Source organism: Pyricularia pennisetigena, assembly GCF_004337985.1.
Source record: "Pyricularia pennisetigena strain Br36 chromosome 4 map unlocalized Pyricularia_pennisetigena_Br36_Scf_6, whole genome shotgun sequence".
Classification (NCBI taxonomy): Eukaryota; Fungi; Ascomycota; class Sordariomycetes; order Magnaporthales; family Pyriculariaceae; genus Pyricularia; species Pyricularia pennisetigena.
Window position 1 is genome coordinate 2,544,957 of NW_021940918.1, and position 21,676 is coordinate 2,566,632.

Genomic DNA, 21,676 nt, shown 5'->3' on the forward strand with positions numbered 1-21,676 from the left:
GGACTAAGTGTTTTTGTATCTAGTGGCAGTTGAAGGGAAAAAAAAAGTTGCGGAACATCATGCTATGTGCCTAAATCAAATAATCCATTCATCGTAGCTTTTTTGCTGCGGCCTATTTAATGAGAAAGCCAGAAGTTGTAAGCGAAAGAATGAATATGTTAAGGGTAAGGTGGGAATTAGAGGCGTACAAGGTAGCAGTCCTTGAGTTTGATAAACTCCTGTTTGCATTTGTCCTTGTGCACCGCATTGTAGTCTGCAACGATGCATTTGCCGTAAACAGCGGCCTGTCATAGAAGGACGGGTGTCAGTGGCCAACGAGTGCCGGGAAGCCAAATGTATCATCATGATAGCTTGATCCAGAGCGGGCCCAGCTGGACAGCAACACATGGGAATGAATTAATACAAAACATAGCAGAGAGTAACAAGACTGACCTCAGTTGAGCATTGTGACACAGTCTGAGCAAACTTCTGAATAGGACGCGTTCTGGGCTGCATCTTGATTGTTTCACTACTCCTGGTGTTTTTACCAGGACTTTTGATCAAAGTTTCTATGACGAACAACCCTTGGTTGTGTCTATGTCCAAATAAAATCAAACAAAACGGGCTGAGCGAGCCAAGCCAGCCCAGAGTTGAAATGGCTTAATAATTCACGTGACCCCAGACTAGCTACAGAGTAATAACACTTCGTCGCTCATTAACGCGCACGGCACCTGCATGCGGACTGACGCGAATCCTTGTCAAACCTTGATCCCAGCCCCTCCGCGTGGGAAAAAAAAGTGAGCAGCCCAAGCTCCTCTTTGCGCGCGTCGACCGCCATTCCTGTTTCCGGGATAGGCACGGCATTCCGCGTCTTCACCTCAAGCTTTACCTAAACATCCATCAAATTGTACAAACAAACAAAGACGGAACGCTCGTTGCTTGCATACATTGACCAATTAAGACATTGACTTCAGCTTCTCGCCGGCAGGTGACGCAGACTAATCAATTGCTTGTTCTTTGTTCTGGTTTTTTTTTTTTTTCTCTTTTTTTCTTTTTTGTTGTTCTCCTCCTTGAGTCTCGGATCAGATGCAGCCAACAAGGAGAGCTCGACCTTAAAACGGCGACGACGGAAGCGGGTTGGAGGCGCCCTCGTGCTTTTTGTATGCCTTTTTTTGCATTGTTCAGACCGTTGCCGGATCTATATTGCGCTAGTCGTCCCCGACCCCCTGGCGCATCAAAAACTGTATCGGTGTCTGCTTCTGTAGTCTCGAACCGAACGAGCCTCTCCTGGACGATACGATACATACGGGCCCAAGGTTGCATGCGCATTGATGTCGCTCTAAGTGTAACATTAGCAAACAGTCAAGACGACGACATTCTCAACAACACCACCACGACGCGACAGCACGACTATGCAAAGTAACCGCGCTTCTATTGCCTGACTCTTGCACTCCAATATAATGACTTCGCCGGCACGCTTGCTCCCATGCCGCCAACAGACTTGCTATCATCCGACGGAGATGGCAGACCATATTCCTCCCTGTCTTCGCATAATCTGTCTTCCTACAACCCGCCTTCGAGCCCAGTACCAGCGGAGCCATACTACTCTAATGAAGGTGCGTTGATCTGATCCAAAGAACCCTGTGCGCGTGCGCCATGTTCTCAAGTCATCCTGATTACTGAATAACTTGTTCTGGGGACGTAGAAATATCAATCATCTACGAGTCCGTACTGCGCGGACAGGAAATCCTTGCCGCCGACGAGAAGCGAACGCTTACCGAGACGGCGGCACTCTTCGAGGGCAGCGAGCAAGTTTTCCCGCAACATGGCATCTCTACCGATGACCCGCGCCTGTCGCGCCTCCTTTTCAAGATTGGTGGCAGGCGCGGCGTCGGGCCCGGTCTGCTCAGGAAGTTCAAGTCCGTCTTAGAGGGCATGGACATTGAGATCAACCTGGATGGCCAGCCTCTTCAGTCAACCGACGCCGGCGACGATGATGACCGGCCTGCGCTCTCAACCCGGTCCAACTCTTTTGCGCACTTGCCTGGAGGCGCAACAAACAGCAGCATATCCAGCAGTCCTCGGCAGAGACCAAGAGCTGACAGCGAGGGAAATGTTCCTGTCGCGTCGAACCTCAATGGTCACTCGCGCATTCATCCCGAGACTTGGGCCGAACCGGCGCATAACGGAGCCGCTCCCAAGACCGACGATTCGCAGCGTTCCCGCGCTGTATCGTTTGTCTCCTCAACAGAGGACTTGCCCGCCCGGCCACTACCTGAGATTGCCCCGCAAACGCCGGCGGCGCAGCGTGGAGCCGGGCTTTCTGGTAATAATGGTCCCTCAGGTCACTCGTCGCGGACGACATCTCCAAACCGAACGCGCCCGCTGTTGCGACCTCTGCCGGCTGCTTTCGGACGTGTTAATCTGCCTATTAGGCCTCCTCTGCCACCATCGGTGTCATCAGTCGCCGACTCGCCACAGAGACCACCCCAACATGATCGTTCCATACCTGCACCTCAGGCTCAGCATGATCTGCCTATGCTATCCAGGTGGCTACAAAGCAACATTTCGAACCCGAGGTCATTCAGGGCTACCCCGCGTTCGGCTAGTCTTGATGTGCCAGAAATCAACTGGGCAGGTGGCGCACATCCGCATCGCATTCAGGTCGCAGAGTCATCCCTGGATGCTGATGAAATCATTTACGAAGACGAAGATGGTGGCAACGGGGATGCTTTTCCTCGTGGGAACGACAACCATGCTTATGACGTTGCTAGTGAACATCCACAAGTACCTCCGCGATCCAAGACGACTGCTGAGCCCCAAGCTCCCGAAAGCGATTTGCATGATGCTGATGTTTCTGGAAACGGGGATGCAGAAGGCAATGAGGAGCTTTTGTTTGGCTATGGCAGCTTACTCGGCCCCCAGAGAAACGATGCGGCGCGTAGTGCTCATCACCTGGCACCTTCGGCCCTCCCAAAGAAGCATACAAAAGCATCATCTACCGAGGTTCATCGTCACGACCAGGCTCTGAATCCGGATCAAATTTCTGGAGCAAGACATAGCGAGACACCACTTCCCCCATACCTGTCACCTCCTAGAGATGATGAGAACTTCGCCGGTTCAAAATGGAGGGAGCCTCTCAATTCTTTGCCGGCCTCGCATCCCGTTTCACACGTGCCCATGCAACAAGAAGAGGCTGAGAATGAGTCGGAACTGCGGCAGTCGGTTTTGGCGGAAATAGCAGCGGCGCACCGCAGTTTCCACTCCCGTAGGGTGGGAGGACTGTTGCAGTCATGGCGTGACCAGCACAGCCGTCTCTCGGCAAGCAACGACTACATGGAGTCTCTGGCTGGTCAAATGGAGAGAGGGTTTCTGAGCAAGAGATTTGTCAAGATATGGCGCACGGCGGCTGGGATGGCGAGGGCCCAGAGAGCTGAAGCTGCAGAAACGGCAAGGCAACTGGTCGAGACAGCACGGCGGGAGGAACGGATCATGAAGCGTGCCGAACGAGCTTACGAACTCTCGCTGCTTCACAAAGCCTTCACGCACTGGTGGACTGCTGCTCAGGAGGAGGTGGAGAGAACCGAAATCGCTAGAAGACACTTGCTCAGGAAGAAGGTCTTCGATGGCTGGTCGCAGAAAGTGTCGGCAGACAAATTCAAGGCATTCGGCTTTGCCGCTAATAGAGCGCTGCTCGCTTGGCGCACAGCTACGAAGAAACAAGCAGAGCTGGAAGAAGTTGCGCTCCAAACGCGCTCGAGATGGCTTATGAAAATCACATTTGCAAAGCTTTTCAGGCAATACCAGGAGTGCGTGGCTGACGCTTTGAACTCGTCTCGCCTGATGCAATGGGCCGTTCTGACTTGGTCGCTAGAACTGCAGAGCGTCGCAAAACTGTGGACGGCTGCCGAGGCGGATGCTTCCCATATGCGCCAATCTAATGCGTTGAGTATACTGCAGTCCCGGCACTCCGACATTTCCATGTTACAGTCGATGGCTTCCAGTCTTGTACTCGATCATGATGCGGCTGTCATTTTCGAGTTCTGGCGCAAGCAAGCTAAGCTCGAAAGCAAATTCAGGGAGTTTTCAACTGTACAGAGGAAAAACATGCAGGCCCTTACTCTCCATGCGTTGGGGGAGGCGGCTGGTCTCTCGCAGATGCTTGCAACCAAGGCAGATGCTATGATGCTAAAAGACTTTCCTCAACATTGGCTCCGCGAGCTTCGATTAAGGGACTTCTCCAGACGGCGCGACCAAGACTTGTTGTACAATCAGCTGTACGAATGGCTGATGGAAGAGCGACATGCACTCTTCTCCCGTTACTCGGAGTACAACAGAACCGTCGCAGCGCTGTCTGACTTGCGAGCCTTTCACGAGAGCGAGAGGCGCAGACAGAGACAGCTTGACCTGAAGGCCCAGCGGTTTCGTAGGCGTGCCCTCTTGGATCCTTTCATTGGCCTCATGCGCTCTCAGATATACCACAATGACGAGAGTTACAAGTTGGCCTGCAGGATTGATCTGGAAAATGTAGCGGTTAGCATAATACAAGCCTGGACCGCGGCAGCTGCTAGCCTAGAGAGCATGGCACACGATGCGCGTCTCGGGGCCTACTGGACCGCCGCGATTACTTGTCTTGAGGGCTGGCCCAGGTTCGCTCGAGAAGTGCGTCGGCACAGGCTTGCAACGACGTACCATGCAGCAAGCCGGCTACGCAAGGAACGCATGGCCATGGAGGCCTTGGTTACCTGGCAGGAAGCTCTTCACGACAAACTTGTCGTGACCTGGGAGTCAGAGGCGGCCCTGCAGGACCGGCAACTGCATGAGACGATTGATCTGATGAACTCATGGATTGGCGAGACGAACCGCATGATAATAATGAGCAGTGTCGCCAATCAGGCGGATATGCAGGTCAACGTCAACTCATGGCGCGCAATTGCAAATCTGCTGGGTAACCAAGAGACCAATGCTGCCATCTATGACATCGAGCGGCTGAGAAGCGCAACCCTGGAGGTTTGGGAACTCGAGCTGGTCAAGCTGAGAGGTTGGATGCACACGGCTACGGAGCTTGCAGACAAGAACAAGAAGAAGCTTGCTCGCCAAGCACTGGGATTCTGGTTAAGCCAGACGCAGCTGCGTCAACGCGGGGTGGACGACATAGCCATGGGCGGCAGAACTCCGCTTCGTACCAGCCTCCGTAGGAGCTATACGGCAACTGCCCCGCCCAACTTTGGCGGTTCTGTGTTATCGAGACCGGGAGGTCGACCGGGGAGTTCCGACCAAGACGGCTCAAATATTGCAAGATCCCAGTCTCAACAGGAGTACCCCCCGGCGACAAGGGCTCACGAGCGCTCTGGACCTCGACAGCAGGATAATGCGCGCGGGCCGGCGGCGTACGGTAGCTCACCATCACAACCAATGCCCTCGGCTTGGTTCTCCAGCCGGTTCGGGTCAACCACTACTACTGCAAACATACCCTACACCCCCCAGCCGAAAGCACAGTACTCTGAACAACCCACCCCTTCTCAACCCTCAACCAGGGGTCGTCCGAGCGCCGGCCTACCAGACTCAAGACTGCCGCCCATTTCTGAACGGTCTGAGAACTCCACACGGCGATTTTCAGGCGGCTTCTATCCCGACTTGGCTCCAGGAAGACCAGACGATTCGGTGCGTGGTCCTAGCGAGGACCGCATTCGGTCGTTTCAAGAGAAGCTGGCGCAAGCCTCGCGATTTGCAGACTCGGTTCAGCTAGGCCCAATGTCTGAGTTTGATGAAGACGAGGAGAACAATGGCCCGTACCGGTCCTCGACACAGTTTGGCGCGTCCATGGCCAGCTCAGCTTTCCCCAACACTCCTGCTGCACCGCGAGCAACCGGTGCGACGCTACCCCCTTCCATACTAGTCAACACACCCACACGGTTCCAGAGCACCACACGGCCACCTTTTCAGTCAACGACTACACCCATGGCACCCCTGCCTTCTCCCATGGAACGGCAGCTGCGGCAAGAGTACGTGCAGCCGCCCAACAACTTGCAGCAAGAGCAATCTTCGGCAAGACCCATTCTTGCCCGTGGAGCCAGAAGCCTTCTCGGAGCCGGTGGTTCTGTGGCACGCCAGGGTGACAGCAGTAGACTGGCACGGTCATGGGCAGCGACTGGCCAGCAGCCTCGCGTAACCTTTGAGCCTGGGCTTGCTGGAGCTGACGAGGAAGAAGAGAACAATGGCGAACAGTTTACGAATTTCTAACGATACCGGCTGAGCGGTAAAACGCCTGCCAAGTGATGGCTCATAACGCTTCTCTTTTCCTCCTAATTTATCTTGTTTTCTTTTTCACCTGATACACTAAATGGCTGAGCGAGGCGTTCCGGTTTGAGGGTTTAATGGCTGGGTGAACGGAGCTGATTGAGGAGGACGATCTATCAATGTGGTTTTACTTTTTTTTTTTTCGGATTATAAGGGAGTATTCATGCATGAATTGGCTGTTATCCGACGTTTGCCTCTTTTTTTTTTCTCGATATTATACCCTCCCTGTTCTTCCGTTGGAGTAGTAGTAAGTGGTAACACCATTCACCAAATCATGTCTGCTGGGTTATAATCTGCAGCCGTTTTCGAGGCAGTTTGTTTGATGAAGATAGACGTCCCCACAAGATTGGTTAACTTACCAACAACCATAATTATTGAATAGTACATGATGTATACACTCACGGATGCACAGACTATTCGTCGTTTGACAAAAGCCGGAGAAGAAAAAAAAAACATTACTGCATAAACGAGTCCTCATGAACAGACCCCATGGTCCAATCTGTGCTTATTACCCGCAAAATACAACAATAAAACTGAGATAACTCCTCATGAAAACCCAATCATAAACACAAAACTTCGGTCATTTACCCCTTCCTTCCTGTCCGCTTTCGTACCCAGCCAGCCATCCTTGTGTTGGACAAGGATCCTTGGCCTTTTGTGCAAATACAATTATCTCAAAAACAAGACGAGAAAACAGAAACTGTATGCCTGCAAAATAGGACTTTGATACCCAACAATGTCCATGTAACCGTTACTTCCTCCAACTTGAAACCAAACGAGCTAAGTCTCGTACAAAACAACCTCTGAGCCAGCGCCACTTACATCGCTCGGCGTGACCCCAACCTGAGATTCTGTCCACTGGCTTGAGGCATCGTCCAATTCTGAATCATAGTCCTCGGTGTCTCGGTCGCTACCAGAGCCGTCATACGTGCCCGCGACGGAACTCTCCACGGTAATAACAGAAGTTCCCATGCTAGTCCGACGTAGTGTATCAGCATCGCTGTGCTGAGATGCTGCATCGTCGTCTTGACCCAGGTCCAGGTCCAGCTCTGTAGCTGGGGGAGTGATCTGATCGGCCAAGACCATTGCCATGGCGGCCTCGTGAGGTGTGGGCTGTACAAATGCATCACCTTCTCGTCCATCCTCGCTAACGCGCCTGGGAATGCTGTTCTCCTTGTCATCGGAATTCACATCCCCGTATTCTTTGGGGATAGCAGGCACTGGCGTCGAGTCTCGCCCGCCAGCCCAACTGCTCTTCCTCATCCCTGGCCGGCCTGGCTGACGAACACTCTGGCTACGCTTGAAGCCGCCAACAGGCACGTTGTGATTGATTTGGCTGAGAGAAACGATGCGGCGGGCCTGAGGTCCGGGATTAGGCGGTGCAAGGCCGCTGCGGTTGGCCGCGGCTACAGACATGGCCATGTTGATGGGAACCGTACGCATCTTCTTGGAATCCTGCTTGCGTTCAGCGCCAACCGGTCGACCATCAACAGCGCCGGCGGCATCTGCACTTCTATTCTTTTGCCGGGTTGATGACACTCTCTTACGGCTCATTGCGTCGCGGCCCTTTGTAAAACCGCCAGCTTTGGCCATGAGCATCACGCGTGAATGGTCCATGACGCCTTCCAGGATGCGCCGCTCGAGACTTTGAGCGCGGTCCTCGACCTCTCGAAGCTCCTCCCGCCGCAGTGTGACGGCAGTCTCAAGCGAGGCAACGTCTGCTGTGAGCCTCGTTCTCTGACGCGCCAACTCTTCTTGTTCCTCACGCAACCTTTCAACACTAAGCCTGAGCTCCTCTTGTTCTTTCCGAAGCCGAGTGATGTCCTCGTCGAGTGCCTCCTTTTGTGCTGTCCCGCGCTCGATAGCCAGTGTTGTCTCTTGCAAGGTCTTTTCGCGGTCGTCGTGCTCGTCGGAGATGCGCAGTGTTTGCGCTGCCACAAATGCCGAAACCTCGGCAGCTGTCTGCAACACCTGCTGGTGGACCATCTCCAGCGTGTCCAGTTTGTTGAAGGCCTTGTCGGCGGTTTCGGTGTGACCTACTAGCTTGTCTAGCTTCTCGCGCACGGCTATATTGTCATCGGAAACCTTCTCTGAGAGCTTATCAATCTTCTCTCCATTGTTAAGAGCACCCTCCTCACATTTCGATGTGAGTGAGTCGATTTTGTCGTTCACAACAAGCGTGCCGTTGTATTTGTCGTCAAGGGCTTCAAGTTTTGCCATCAGAGCCGCACCGTCGTATCTCTCCGACAGTTTGTCGAGCCTCTCGATGACTTGCGTGTCGTCGCACTTCTCGTTGATAGTGTCGAGTTTTGCCATCAAAGCTGCGCCATCGCCATCGTATTTCTCCGAGAGTTTATCAAGTCTCTCGATAACTTGCGTGTCGTCGCACTTTTCGCTGAGAGCGTCGAGCTTCGATATCAGAACTGCGCCATCGCCATCGTATTTCTCCGACAGTTTATCAAGTCTCTCGATAACTTGCGTGTCGTCGCACTTTTCGCTGAGAGCGTCGAGCTTCGATATCAGAACTGCGCCATCGCCATCGTATTTCTCCGACAGTTTATCAAGTCTCTCGATAACTTGCGTGTCGTCGCACTTTTCGCTGAGAGCGTCGAGCTTCGATATCAGAACTGCGCCATCGCCATCGTATTTCTCCGAGAGTTTATCAAGTCTCTCGATGACTTGCGTATCGTCGCACTTGTCGTTGAGGGTCTGCAGCTTTTCTATCAGAGTTGCAGCATCGTATCTCTCCGACAGCTTATCAAGTCTCTCGATGACCTGCGTATCGTCGTACTTCTCGATGGGAGGAAGGAGAGGCAGCTCCGGTTTGGATTCAACGATCTTCTCCTGAATTGTCTCTGTAGACGACTTTGAGTGTTCAAAGTGTTCACTGACGATGAGCAGCACGTTCTTGACACTCTCGAGGATCTGGGGCTGGTATTCGCAGACTTTATCGGTAAGGAGTCCTTCGACGGCGCCGTACGCCTGCTTGATCTCGTCGCGCGTGAGCTGATGCTCGACTTTGGCGTCAGCCTGGTTCTCATCGGTCTTGTTGACCAGGTCCTCCACTCGGCTGAACACAGTTTTTGATGCCTCCTCCATCTTCTCGAGCGAGTCTGTGACGGTGGCTCCGAGAGTATCAATCAGAGTCTTGAGTTCATCTGCCACAGCTTTGGTGCCAATCACAGCCTCCTCAAGGCCGAGATCGCGGGCCTCGCCGTTCTTAGCGCGCTCTTCCATTTCGGCCTGGAAGGTTTCATACTTGAGGAGGAGCTCGCCAATCTTCTCGTCGATTTTGGCTGAGAGAGTGTCTGTGGTTTGCTTGAAACTTTCGTCCGCCTCAAGCTTTGCGCCGACCACACCAGCTCGGGACTCCTCAAACTCGATCTTGACCGCTTCGAACATCACCTTGAGGTCGTCACTGACGCCGGCACTCTTGCCAGCTGTTTCGCCAATGTCTTCGAGGAGCTTGGTGAGTGAATCCACACCTGATTTTCCTTCGTCCAACTTTTCCTTAACAGAAGTCTGGAACTCTTCGAGGAATGCCTTGACTTCCTTGACGTTTTCGTTGACCTCCTTGACGTTTTCGTTAACCTCCTTGACGTTTTCGTTGACCCCCACAGTCTCGGCCTGCCGGTCATCGAAAGCCTTTGCGGTAGCTTCGGCATCCCCAGATACCTTCTCCTTCAAATCATTCAAGAGGTTCTCGAGCTTTTGCAGGTCGTCCTTGCTGGGTAACAGTGCGAGATCAGCCTTGACCATCTGGTCGATAGCACTCTTGACGTCCAGGCAAACCGCTTCGAGGGCGCCGACGTCGGTTTTGGTAACTCGCTCAGGGTCGGCGAGCTGTTTGTCATGGCGATCTCTCATCTCCTCAAACTCGTTGGCAACCTGGGCGATCAGAGATTCAATCTCCTTGAGATCTTGCTGACGTGAAAGTCCCTCCAGGCTGCCGTCAAGCTTGGCAGTGAGTCCAGCAAGCGACTCTTTGCTCTCCAATACTATGGTTTCGAGGGCATCAATGTGATCTTTCCGCACAGCCTGTTCGCCATCAATCAGGTCATCAAGACGGGACTTGGCGTTGCGAAGTATGGTTTCGATGGCGACGACATCTTCTCGCGTCGCCGCATCGGTTGCGGCAGGCTCTCGACTGCTAGCAGGCATGTTGGAGACGGACTCTTGGAGCTTTTCTAGCATGGCAATGATGCCAGAAAGGTCTTCCTTAGAAGCCACGTCCTCCTTGGAGATGGATGCGGCGGGTATCACAGGGGCGGCGTTAGTCTCTATGCCGTCAACCTTGCTGCGGAGTTGGGTGATGAGTCCCTCGAGGTTTTTAATGTCGTCTTGCCGCAACACATCTACAGGAACAATGGCAGCACTGTTGTCAGTGATCATGGCGACAGCCTTGTCGTTGCTAGTGTCCCGCATGGTCCCAATTTCTGACTTGACACCATCTAATCCATTCCTGAGTGCATCGAGGATCTCGTCGTTTGCCGTCAGGTCAGCTGGTTTGTTCGCCATTTTCTCGATGCTGGACTTCAGATCCTCAAGACCTTCCTGCAATGCATCCAGTACCTCGTTGGTTCCAGCGATGGGTCGGTTAGCCATCTCGTTACGAAGGCTGCCAATGCCATCCTGAAGAGCCTCAAGGACCTCCTTGTTGTTACTGCCTCCGTTGCTTGTAGAAATAGCAGACATCGGCACTAGCGAGGAGTTGACCGTCTCACGGAGGTTTTCGATCTCGCTCTGAAGGACCTCGCGAGAGCTGTTAGAAGACTTTGAGACAAGGTCAGAAATCTCCTCACGAAAGAGATCTAGAGTGCGGACGAGCCCTTCCAGAAATTGTTCTTGACCAGCTGTTCCGGAAGCCCTGTCAATGTATCTCTCCATGTCGATGCGGAGCTTTTCGAACCCGTCCTTGGTCGCATCAAGAACCTGCTCCGTGTCCCTACCGTTGGCGGCTACATTCTGCTTAGCCTCCTCTGAGACGGCATGGAACTCCTCGCGCATTACTTGCATGATCTCGCGAATGCGGTCTTGAATCTCCTCGGTGTCGATGCCCCTTTGGACGACTGAGTCATCGCGTTGCGGAAGCTCAATGCCTTCAAGGCCCTCCCGAACCGCGTCAATCATGTCCTTCTTCGAGAGCTCCGCACCCATCGCCGACGGGGCAACAGGGAATTCGAATTCTTCCAGGCATTCGCGAACTGCACCCAGGATCTCGTCTCGTGAGAGGCTGCTCTGCGGCTCGACTTGCGGCGGAGTGAAGTGTTTCAAACCCTCCACTACAGCCTGGAACACTTCTTCACGTGTGGCGCCCGGAACAACGTCGTTTTGAGGGGCGTATTCACGGAGTCCTTCTTGTAAACAGTCAAGAACCTCATCGCGCTCGAGACCGATTTGCTGAACCTGAATATCGGGCTTGTACGTTTCCCAAGCCTCCTGGATTGCTTGCATGACATCGTCCTTGGTCATTTCGTCCTTGCGAGGTTTGTTCATGGCTTGCGAGTCTTTCAAGGCCGACCGCATCGAGTTGTAGATCTCCGAGTAGTCCACCACAGGGCCACGAGATGCAGCGGTAGATTGGCGACGATGCTCCCTCATCAGCTGGTTCATGTGCTGCTTCATTTCTTCAAGACCATCATCTATGATCTTGGCCATGTCTATTCGGGTCACACTCTCGTCGCGGTTTGGTTTCTTGGCTTGAACCTCTTCGAGTCTTCGACCGATCTCTCGTCCCATTCCGAGCACTTCTCCTCGAAGCTCCCGGACCAGGGCCTTAACCTCAGCAGTGAGACCTCCTCCTTGGGCCACGCTATCCTTCACAGCCCGAATGCTTCGAATAACGTCTTCGGTAATAATCTCTGTCTCACCGGCTGGTGGAGCCGAAGATGCGCGAAAGCCGGGATCGGGTAGAGCGCGGGCACCCGGCGGCGGCAGTCCAGAGCGTCCGAATTCTAGTTCCCGCGCAGCCGGAGAGGGGTCTTCATCGAAACTAAAATTCCTGGGCCTACCAGGAGGGGGGTTCCAGTTGCCGTTGCTGTTTCTCTTGCCGTTGCCACCCGAGAAGACGACCGACTGATCCTGGCTGGTCTTCACAAGCCTCAACAGCTCTTCAACCTTGGCCGCTGTTGCCATACCCGACATCTTTTCCGCGAGCTCAGACAGCCGACCGACCAAAAGATTTTGTCCATCTTTTGTGCCCATATCGCGCACAATCTTCTCCAGGAGACCCATCGTGGCTGGACCGTCACTGCCGCAAAGCGAAGGCGTACTCATCCTATCACCATCCAGGGACGCGGAGAAGCTGTTGGGTGAGGGAATACGCGGGAGGGAAAAAGGTCTCACAGACTTTGATGATATGGATGGTGCACTGTGAGGCTTGTTGTCAAGCAGTAGGTTTCCGCCATAGGCATCCCTGAGTGTCGATTTCGAAATTTCCTGAGTGTTGTTGACGAGATCGCGCAAACTCTTCCGTATATCCTCATCCCGGGTATTAGTGGCCTCCTTGAGACTCAATAGATCGGTCGCATTGTCCCGGCTCCTACGGCTCAGCTGTGCCATCTCCTTTTGCAACGAGGTAGCGATATTCGTAAGGCTAAGAATCTGTTGTGAGAGGGAGTCTATCGCCACGGATGGCTGAGATTGCTGTTGCCTGACCAGAGCGTTCGAGTTATTTGTTACGTTGGAAAGAGGGGTTTCGGGCAGTTCTCTGGCGGTAGCAGGGGCAGACTGTGGAACGGGCAATTCCCTTGCCGTCTTCTCCCGTGTTGGGGTAGACATGTTCTGTAGTGCCAGCATAGTTGCCGATTGTGGAGGGGTGTTCTCGCCGAGGATGCTCTGTGTGGACCGCCGCGCGATGGGTCGAACAATAGGTGTCAAGCTAGGGCCTGGCGAGAGCGCGAGGGCGTTTTGTCTGCTGGCGTCTTCGGGGCTTCTGAAGTCGCTGAACGGGTCCTTTGGCGTGCCCGGCCTGGGAAACTTCTCCATTGACTGTGGAGTGGATGAGATAGAATCGCGGCCACCAGTGCCATTCTCCAGTAGGAGTCCGAATTCTCGTACCGTACTGGGCTGCAGAGACTGCATGCGGCGGTGGGCTGGCGTGGTTTTGATGAGAGATGACCTCTCGGACGAGACTTCACTCTTCCGTTTTGAGCTGGGGCCGGGGTTGAGCGAGTTCTCGCGCGCCTTTTCGGTGAGCGCGGCATGGGCTGACTGAATGGCCGCCGAGGTGCCTGGCTTCGATGGAGAGCCAAGTCCTGGTGATTGGGGATTAGGGTTAAGAGGCAGAGGTGGTGGCGCTCTTTCGGGGTCAGAACTATCCCACCTGTTGTTGTTCATAGTCAATCAGCAAAAGCCCGGTGCGGGGGAGAAGGAATGTGTTATTTTGCTGGCAGTGAGGGCGCCATCGAGGGAGTTGAGCAGAGCCCAATAGACACCTACATTGGTACCAAGGCACGGCTGTTGTCAGACAGCGAACCGGAATGCTGATGTCTCAGACTCCCATACACCTGGCTTGGTGCATCCCTTTCTATGGGAGGCATCTTGTGTGATATTCGTTTTTTTTTTCTGGGGTTTTTTTTTTTTTTTTGTTCTGGTGTTCGCCGGCAAATATAGTCACTGTCGATTCGGGAGGTACTCGTTTGATGCCTCTCAATGGATGGAATGTGGCCGCTTCACATTACAAAAAGGCGGGATGGAACGCCGAACCAACCCCCTTCGAGGCGGCTGCAGGTTTTAGAGGTACTGAAGTTGATGATGGAAATTTTAAATCAGTGAAATGGAATGCTAAGTTCGACCGCCTTATTAAAAGCGCGGTCAAAAGTTTCAAGTGTGGAGAGATATCGTAGGTCGCAAGATTGATTGACGCCAGGTCCGGAGGGATTTGACCTTGACTTGGGGTATAAATTTGATGTTTGAGAGAGCAATGCTGACGTCGGACTTGTTTGTTATTTTTGGGGAAAGAAGGAACGGCGCGCCGGGGTAAAGGTAGGCTCCTCCCGGTCTGGATGCGTTGCTATCCTGATTTTGTTTGGCCGCATGCAGTACGGCCCAATCCAAATGTAAACATGATCGTTCACCGTGGCAACCGACTGTGCAGGGGTAGCTTTTGTGCGTTGTCGCCCTGAGTGTCCAGGCGAAGTGGGGGCAGCTGCATTTGACATCATGTCCACCTCGTCAACTCACCCTCCGAAAGTCTGAATCAAAGCTAAGGAAATAAGGGGCCGTCTTACAAAACCCAATTTTTATTCTTTCTTTCTCAGCCCAATGAATGACAGACAAATAACGATCGTACAGATGCACTAGTGATCTTGATATACCATGATTTTGATAGAGGCAGTTTGTACATAGTACACATATCACACGCCCCTTGTGCGTGAGATGAGCCACCAAAGGAACCAAGTGGATACGAAGTGTTTTTCCAAGTTGCACCGCCAGGGTCATATTGGTCAGTTAAATATACGAGTCGTATGCTTTATTTATAGCGTTGTCCAAAATGAATCCATGGTATATTAAATGGAACGCCTTCTACCTTTTAACACCCCGCAAATTTTGCTGGCTTTCGCCAAATGTTGTTACAAGTCTCCATAGCCCGTCCAACTTCTTTCCCAGATCTTTCTGCACAATGCCACTCAGCTGCGGGCAAGAATCTTATCGAAGGCTGGGATAAGAGTTTGTGCCAGCCAGAATGAGAATGTCAACTTGGGGCCAGTCATGAGGAGCTGCAAAGTACAAATTAGTATTCACTCTGTCACTTTTCATATAGCAAGGCATCAGTGACTAAACGTACCTTGGGAACAAGGCCCTTGAAGAAGCTAGAGAAGCCCTCCTTCCTGGCCATGTTGGACAGGATGCGGAAACCGCTCTCGGGGTTCTCGAAGTTCCTGTTCTGGATTCTCGTCTTAATAACATCGAGCGGCGCCGACACTACCAGCGAGGCCGATGATCCAGCGATGGATGCAACGAAATTTTGGAACCACGTCGCCTTGTTGTAGTCCTCAAGCTTGAAGAGGAACTCCTTTGCAAATGCAGAACCACCGAAGAGCTAGAAAAATCCATCACCCACTCATGTTAGTAAAACAACCCTGTGCGTTTGGTAAACGGATATGTAATGGACGAAAAGATTTTGGCATACCGCGAATGAACCAGGTGCGTTCCTGGCCGCAGTCCAACCCCAACCCCTGTAAAGCCCGAAGCCCTCGTCCTTGATGATGGCAAGCACACCTCGACCGCGGAAAGCCTCAGGGTTTGTCTGCCTCTTGATCTTCAGCACGTCGAGCGGAAGCAGGACGATCTCTCCGATGCCGATGAGACTGCCGGCCGTCGAGTGAAGTATGGCCTTGCCAGTCTTCTTGCCAAACGCATTCTCAAAGTCCTTTCCGAAGTTGGCCGTCAGGGCATCGCGGGCGATCGGCTGTCCACCATACTTGTATATCCTCTGAAGGACCTTGTATCCAGCAGCGTATCCAAGACCGGGGAACAAGGAGAAGAACTTCTTGGAGACCGGCGCTGTTGCCTTCTCCTTGAATATGACGGAGTTGAGCTGAGTGATGTTTTGGACCTAAATTTGCCGAGTCAGCCTAAAAGCTGTTCGCTCGCGGGCAACTGGTAGGAATCAAGCATATCCTACCCTCGTCTCGTTGCTCATCAAGCGCTTGGCGATGGTGTCAACCTGTCATTCAGCTGTCAGTCTGGTGTTCGTTGTTGCTCCTGAAACACAATTGTTAATTGGGTTTGCTTCAACGCACGGGATGAAAAAGCATGAGCTCTGAAATTCCTGCAGACCCGGAACCGAGCAACCTCGCCAGGTTAGACTCCTTTTCACGACCGGCAGCAACTGGGGGCGACATTGTTAATCGGGACTTGTTTATTGGTGAAAAACTGATGAAAGAAAATATAGACACGAGGGAGGTATATCAGGGCTAATAGTAGAACAATGAGCGTCGGATGTTGAGAATTGGCGATTCAGAAAGTAGACCAAAGGATACACGGTGATCGTGTTGGAAGAACTTGCGTCCGTATCGGAGTAAAAGATCTCTTATCGCTGTGGAACAAAAATTTTGACAACGCCGATTCTCGCATTTGTAGAAAAGTTTCGATGGAGCTTGGGACAGGGGCCCCCGCCCTAGTCTTAGCGAATCAAAGCTCTTATTGAAAGGCTTGTTTTTCAGGTGCTCACTTGGTAACAATTGTTACTGCATTAGGAATGGGTTAATGCCTTCGGGGGTCTGTATCTGCAAGAAGCCTCTAACCTTAAAGATATCTTCTCGCTGGTATTCTAAGGGTCTTAGTCATACGTACTTGTTGTACTTTGTTGCTGGCGAATACCAAGGTGAAACCTTCCTGCAGCCCTGTCGTGTGTGTTGCAAGCACAAGTTTCCTTGGGTTAGAACGGTCCGCATGGGCTTGAAAACTACTGTACACTAGGTAGATCCTAAGAACCATTTTAGTCTGGGGGCATTTTATTGCTGCTGAAATTTGACCCATCAGTCGAAACTGCCTGCCACTTTAAATACAACATGTTTAATCTTCTAAACGTGTAGAACTCCATTCTCAAATTACGGGTATCAGTGTGGAAGGCAAATATCACCACAAACGCCAAATCTATGTGCCAGAAAAGATCTTTGACCCATCGGCATCCTCTCACACAAGCTTTTCAGGCTTTAATAATCCCTTAATACCGAGATAATGTCATCTAGCCGCATGACATGTCCCAGTATCTTATCTTCGATACGTCGATACTGGTCGTAGCGATCAAAATACTTCTTTTCGAGCGCTTCCTGCTCCCGACCCTTGATATCCGGCCGCTCAACGAAGCGCAAGACCTCACGAGCGTTTCGACGATGTACCTCGCGCACTTGCAAGCAGCGGAGCATGGTTTTGTATGTGTTATCAAGCAGTTGGCTGAGCGATGATTCAGTGTCGCAAAACCAAAGAAAGATCGTTGACTTGGCGTTCCTCGTGCTGTCCTTGGGTACTTCCTGCACGTCGACAAAGCCATGCATTTGCATCTCAAGCATTATCTTGTGCACAGTTCCCTTGGACATCATGGCCTGGTTCGGTAAAGACTTCTCATCAACCTTGCCTCGCTTCCTCACTATGCGAATCAATCGCAGTGAGTGCCGTCCAACCGTACGCTCCAAGACTGTGTCGAGCTCAGTTTCTTGAAGTCGACGGACAAGTGGCTCGAAGTCAACAGTCCATTGGCCGTTGCCACAGTGACGGAGGAAGCCCTGGCTGCTTTCACACAAGAGGAGGAGGTGCTGCCTCATCTGAGATAGCCGACTTTCCTTGGGTTCTTTGAACTTGACCTTGCTTTCCTTCGTACCATTTGTGGTTGGTGGCGCGCTCTGCTGCCTGTGCAAGAGCTTGTCCAGCTCTTCGTCGTACTCGATCACGGAGATACCGTTAGCTCCCCCATCCTCGTCGTCACTCATTTCCTCATCGTCATTCTGCAGAAACGGCTCAACTGGTCTCGGACGCGTTCTCCGAATTTTCTCCACAGCATGGTGGTCTAGCATGTTTGCATCCACTTTCCCAATCCCTGAGCCGACATCGAGCGATGGACTCAGCGAATCGAAAACCTCGTTTGTCGTCACATAGTTGCGTGCGTCGTCGTCATCGGCAAAAGCGTCAATGATTGGGTGTTTTTGACAGCGTGATAGTTTCTTGGTTAGTATGCTCAAAAGCACCGTGTATATATGCGCTGTCGTCTCTCCGATTGCGTCACAAACAGCATCAGCCAGTCTCCTGTTTCGCACTTCCACCAAGAACTTCTCATGGTTCACACGAAGAACAGCATCAGGCTGCAGTGATCAAAGTTAGTTCTCTCTATTGCCAAAATGTAATCACTGGGGTGCCAGGTTCGAGACTCACATCAAGTGGAGGTGCGCTATACACATCCTGAAAACCGTTTGTGACATCGCCATCTTGAATCTTGCGCCGCTTGGTAGATATGGGGTTGTCCTCTAGCTTTCTCTTGAGCTTTTTCCCCTCTTCTCTGATTTCACGCAGACGTTCAGAAATCAACCGTTGGTAGCGCTCCTTCTCTCTTGTGCCCTTCACGCCCTGTGGGAACTCCTTCCTCTCGATGTCGGCCTGCACCTCGCCATGAACATCCTCGAAGCTCTGGAACATCTTGGAGTTCACCTGTACGAGCAGCTCATCCTCAACAAGGCGACAGAGTATGGAGTTGAGATGATCCAGTGAGCTGACAGGGGGCATATCCTTGACCTTGGACTTGCTTGTCTCTTCGTCGTGATCATGTGCAAAGGGGTCATCGCCGTCCCCATTCATAGTGACGCTCGTATCGCCATTGGCGACTCGATGGGCCGACTGATGCTTCCCAATCCTGACCCCGTAGGCATCCCGAAGGTCTCCAATCCTTGTATTGCCCAGAACCATGATGCTCTGGATGACATCCTTAGCGGCCTCTCCATGTAGAGTGCCAACCAGGTCAGCAACCTTTCCCATGCGGATCAGGTTGTATGCAGCGGCAGGATTGGCTTCGTATGCGGTAGGACCGGAGCCGGAAGAATAGTACAGCAGGTTGTGCTGAATCAGGACAGCGAGGCCATGTCGGAGCTGACGAGACGTCAAGGAGGTGTAGTGAACAAGCTGTGGCAGGGTCGATCGGCCTCTTGTGAGGAGCGTCGAAAATATGCGCTGTACGCAGATGTCAGTAAGCCACGATCCATTAATATTATCAACGCAGCGAAGGCGCATAAGAAGACTGGATCAGGTGATTGCGGCCTAGAGTTTAGAAGCGCATACCGATGGTAATTCACCGTAGACATCGTCAATAACCAGAGAACATAGCTCTGCTAGGTGCTTTGTCTGTTTGTCAAGGCAGCATGGTCAGGTGTCAATTCCGAATGCGAAAGCTGGGAACATGGAATGATTGGACTCACCACAAGCATGACGATCGCTTGGCCACAGCTTCAACAACACAGCTTCACCAATTTACCAAGGGTCTGGGTCGAAGCACAGGTTTGGCTTCTAGAGATCCTCTCACTATCTCTAGAGCTGCCACAGTTACTACCGTGGGGTCATTGAAAATATTATGGAGTTTAAGGATGCGCGACCAAATGCAACTCTTCTTATATGGGCCGAGAGTTGGGGAGCTATTTTTTTTTTTTTTTCTCCCTCTGACAATTGGGGTGGGTGACGATTCGAGATGGCGGGGAAGCCTTGGCTTGCGTTTTGGTATAAGCTCCACTGGCCGAGTCAACCGGCAAAACTGAATGAGGTCTGCAGCCATTGCGTAGATCCATTGGTTCAGCCACACTGGATACCAGCCTTAGGCAGCCTCGGAAAGTGGCTCAACTCGGCGTCGAAAATTGCTCGGGACCTAGCTTGCTGACATTGACCACAGTTCAATTGGAGGGCACTTTCCTACCTGGCTAGCCGTGGTGAAAGAAGCTTGCCGACTTCGACAAAACCGACGAAAAAAATACAACACCCGCGCACCAATTGCGTTTCCGAATCACACAACCACACTCCCCCTCTCCCGGTACAATGATCTCAAGATCTGCTGTCAAGAGGGGAAGCCAGCTGGTCCTCCGTCGGCCAGTCTGCGCTCACGTCGCGCAGAGCCGTGGCTTCGCATCACCAGCACCAGGAGCTACAGGCACGGGCTCGGCATCATACGAGCCTACCAGCATCGCCGGCCTCAAGGTTGCCTCCAAGGATGCCCATGGACCAACGACCAAACTTGCTCTTGTTGTTAAGGCCGGTACCAGATATCAGCCTCAGCCCGGCCTGACGGTCGGACTGGAAGAGTTTGCATTCAAGGTAAGTTTTGCAGACATGACATGATTGTCCATGCTTTACCTCGGCGCGCCTCAAGGCATCCGTGACCAGGTTGTTGACCCAACTCAATCGGCCACAGAACACGAACAAGCGATCCGCGCTCCGCATCACTCGGGAGACTGAGCTTTTGGGCGGTCAATTGAAGGCTTATCACACACGCGAAGCCGTCGTCTTGGAGGCTGCATTCCTCAGGGATGACCTCCCCTACTTCGTCGAGCTGCTCGGAGAGGTTGCGAATGAGACGAGGTACACCAGTACGTGACGGATTGGGACGATTCGACGAAAGGAGATGCCGTGGGCGTGCTACTAACAGTTTATGCAATTCAATAGCCCATGAGCTTCACGACGAGGTTGAGCAGACGATTCACCTGGCCCAGGAAAAGCTTGCACACGATTCTTTGGCTCAGGCAGTAGACGGAGCACACGCGGTTGCTTTCCACACCGGTTTGGGCGCACCCGTTCTCCCGTCCACCTCGACGCCCCTTTCCAAGTACATGAACGAGCACTCCATTGCCGCGTTTGCTGGCGCCGCCTACACCAAGTCAAACGTCGCGCTGATTGCCGATGGTGCGTCTCAGAGTGGACTGCAGCAGTGGGTTGACTCCTTCTTCAAGGATCTCCCCAGCCAGTCCTCAAGCGAGATCTCGCTTCTGAGCAACAAGTCGACCTACCACGGCGGCGAGCACCGCGCCGAACTCCCCGGCAAGAGCTCCTACGTGATTGCTTTCCCAAGCGCCAGCCTTGCCGAGTCCAAGCCCGAGATCGCTGTGATTGAGGCTCTTCTGGGCGGCAACCCTAGCCTTTCGTGGTCCACCGGCTTCACCCTTCTTTCCAAGGCGGCCGCGAACACCCCTGGTGCCAAAGCTGTTGCCAAGAACCTGCCCTACTCGGACGCCGGTCTTTTGACCATCCAGATTACTGGAGCTGCCCCCGCCGTCCGCAAGCTTGCTGAGGAGTCGGTCAAGGCTCTCAAGACCATTGCTGAGGGAGGTGTTGCCCGGGAGGACCTGACAAAGGCCATTGCTAAGGCGAAGTTCAACGCGCTCACTGCCCACGAACTCACTGGCGCTGGCATCGTGGCTGCTGGTACTAGCATCATTCACGGTGCTGAGCTGTTCCAGGCTGCTCAAACTATCAAGAACTTGGAGACAGTAACAGCGGAGAAGATCAAGACTGTAAGTTGTTGGATTTGTTGTCGGTCTTTTCATTCCATGCGTATACTGGATTGCTAACAATTCCAATTCAAAAATAGGCTGCCAAGGCTATCATTGACGGCAAGGCGTCTGTATCAGCCGTTGGTGATTTGCACGTTCTGCCGTTCGCTGCTGATTTGGGGCTGAAAGTATAAGAAGTTTGTAGGAGGGGAGGGGTGTGGAATGTATTAACAGTTTCTTTTACGCCACACGGCGAGTCCTTGTGCATATAGTGAAACCACCTGTTAGACAAAAAAGACCTGCTAGTTTACTGCTGCGTTGAGAGCCAGTTCTTAGATACGGCTCAAGACGTCCCAACAGATCCGGGAACACATCCGAAATCTCATAGAGTCATAATCCAACTTTCCATGCAATTCATACAATTTCAACGAGTT

At 52.5% G+C, this 21,676-nt stretch overlaps 6 protein-coding genes across 6 annotated transcripts; 2 read left to right on the top strand and 4 right to left on the bottom strand.

Annotated features, from left to right (window-relative positions):
• Positions 1–88: 88 nt before the first annotated feature.
• On the bottom strand, positions 89–495 carry PpBr36_06353 (uncharacterized protein; the record flags this gene model as incomplete). Its single annotated transcript, XM_029893498.1, has 3 exons — positions 89–112; positions 189–284; positions 433–495. The coding sequence occupies 3 exons, from the start codon at positions 493–495 to the stop codon at positions 89–91; spliced, it is 183 nt and encodes a 60-aa protein (XP_029746350.1).
• A 970-nt stretch (positions 496–1,465) lies between these two features.
• Positions 1,466–6,222, top strand: PpBr36_06354 (uncharacterized protein; the record flags this gene model as incomplete). The annotated part of the gene is made up of 2 exons (XM_029893499.1): positions 1,466–1,595; positions 1,685–6,222. 2 exons carry the CDS (start codon positions 1,466–1,468, stop codon positions 6,220–6,222), a joined length of 4,668 nt encoding a protein of 1,555 aa, XP_029746351.1.
• An 879-nt stretch (positions 6,223–7,101) lies between these two features.
• On the bottom strand, positions 7,102–13,820 carry PpBr36_06355 (uncharacterized protein; the record flags this gene model as incomplete). Its single annotated transcript, XM_029893500.1, has 2 exons — positions 7,102–13,603; positions 13,720–13,820. Coding segments are annotated over 2 exons (6,603 nt in total), but the record flags the coding sequence as incomplete, so codon positions are not given.
• A 1,089-nt stretch (positions 13,821–14,909) lies between these two features.
• PpBr36_06356 (uncharacterized protein) lies at positions 14,910–16,127 on the bottom strand (the record flags this gene model as incomplete). The annotated part of the gene is made up of 5 exons (XM_029893501.1): positions 14,910–14,999; positions 15,068–15,322; positions 15,413–15,838; positions 15,908–15,949; positions 16,026–16,127. The coding sequence occupies 5 exons, from the start codon at positions 16,125–16,127 to the stop codon at positions 14,910–14,912; spliced, it is 915 nt and encodes a 304-aa protein (XP_029746353.1).
• An 813-nt stretch (positions 16,128–16,940) lies between these two features.
• On the bottom strand, positions 16,941–19,196 carry PpBr36_06357 (uncharacterized protein; the record flags this gene model as incomplete). The annotated part of the gene is made up of 4 exons (XM_029893502.1): positions 16,941–18,083; positions 18,154–18,942; positions 19,051–19,113; positions 19,188–19,196. 4 exons carry the CDS (start codon positions 19,194–19,196, stop codon positions 16,941–16,943), a joined length of 2,004 nt encoding a protein of 667 aa, XP_029746354.1.
• A 598-nt stretch (positions 19,197–19,794) lies between these two features.
• PpBr36_06358 (uncharacterized protein) lies at positions 19,795–21,436 on the top strand (the record flags this gene model as incomplete). The annotated part of the gene is made up of 4 exons (XM_029893503.1): positions 19,795–20,070; positions 20,168–20,342; positions 20,419–21,263; positions 21,341–21,436. 4 exons carry the CDS (start codon positions 19,795–19,797, stop codon positions 21,434–21,436), a joined length of 1,392 nt encoding a protein of 463 aa, XP_029746355.1.
• Positions 21,437–21,676: the final 240 nt, after the last annotated feature.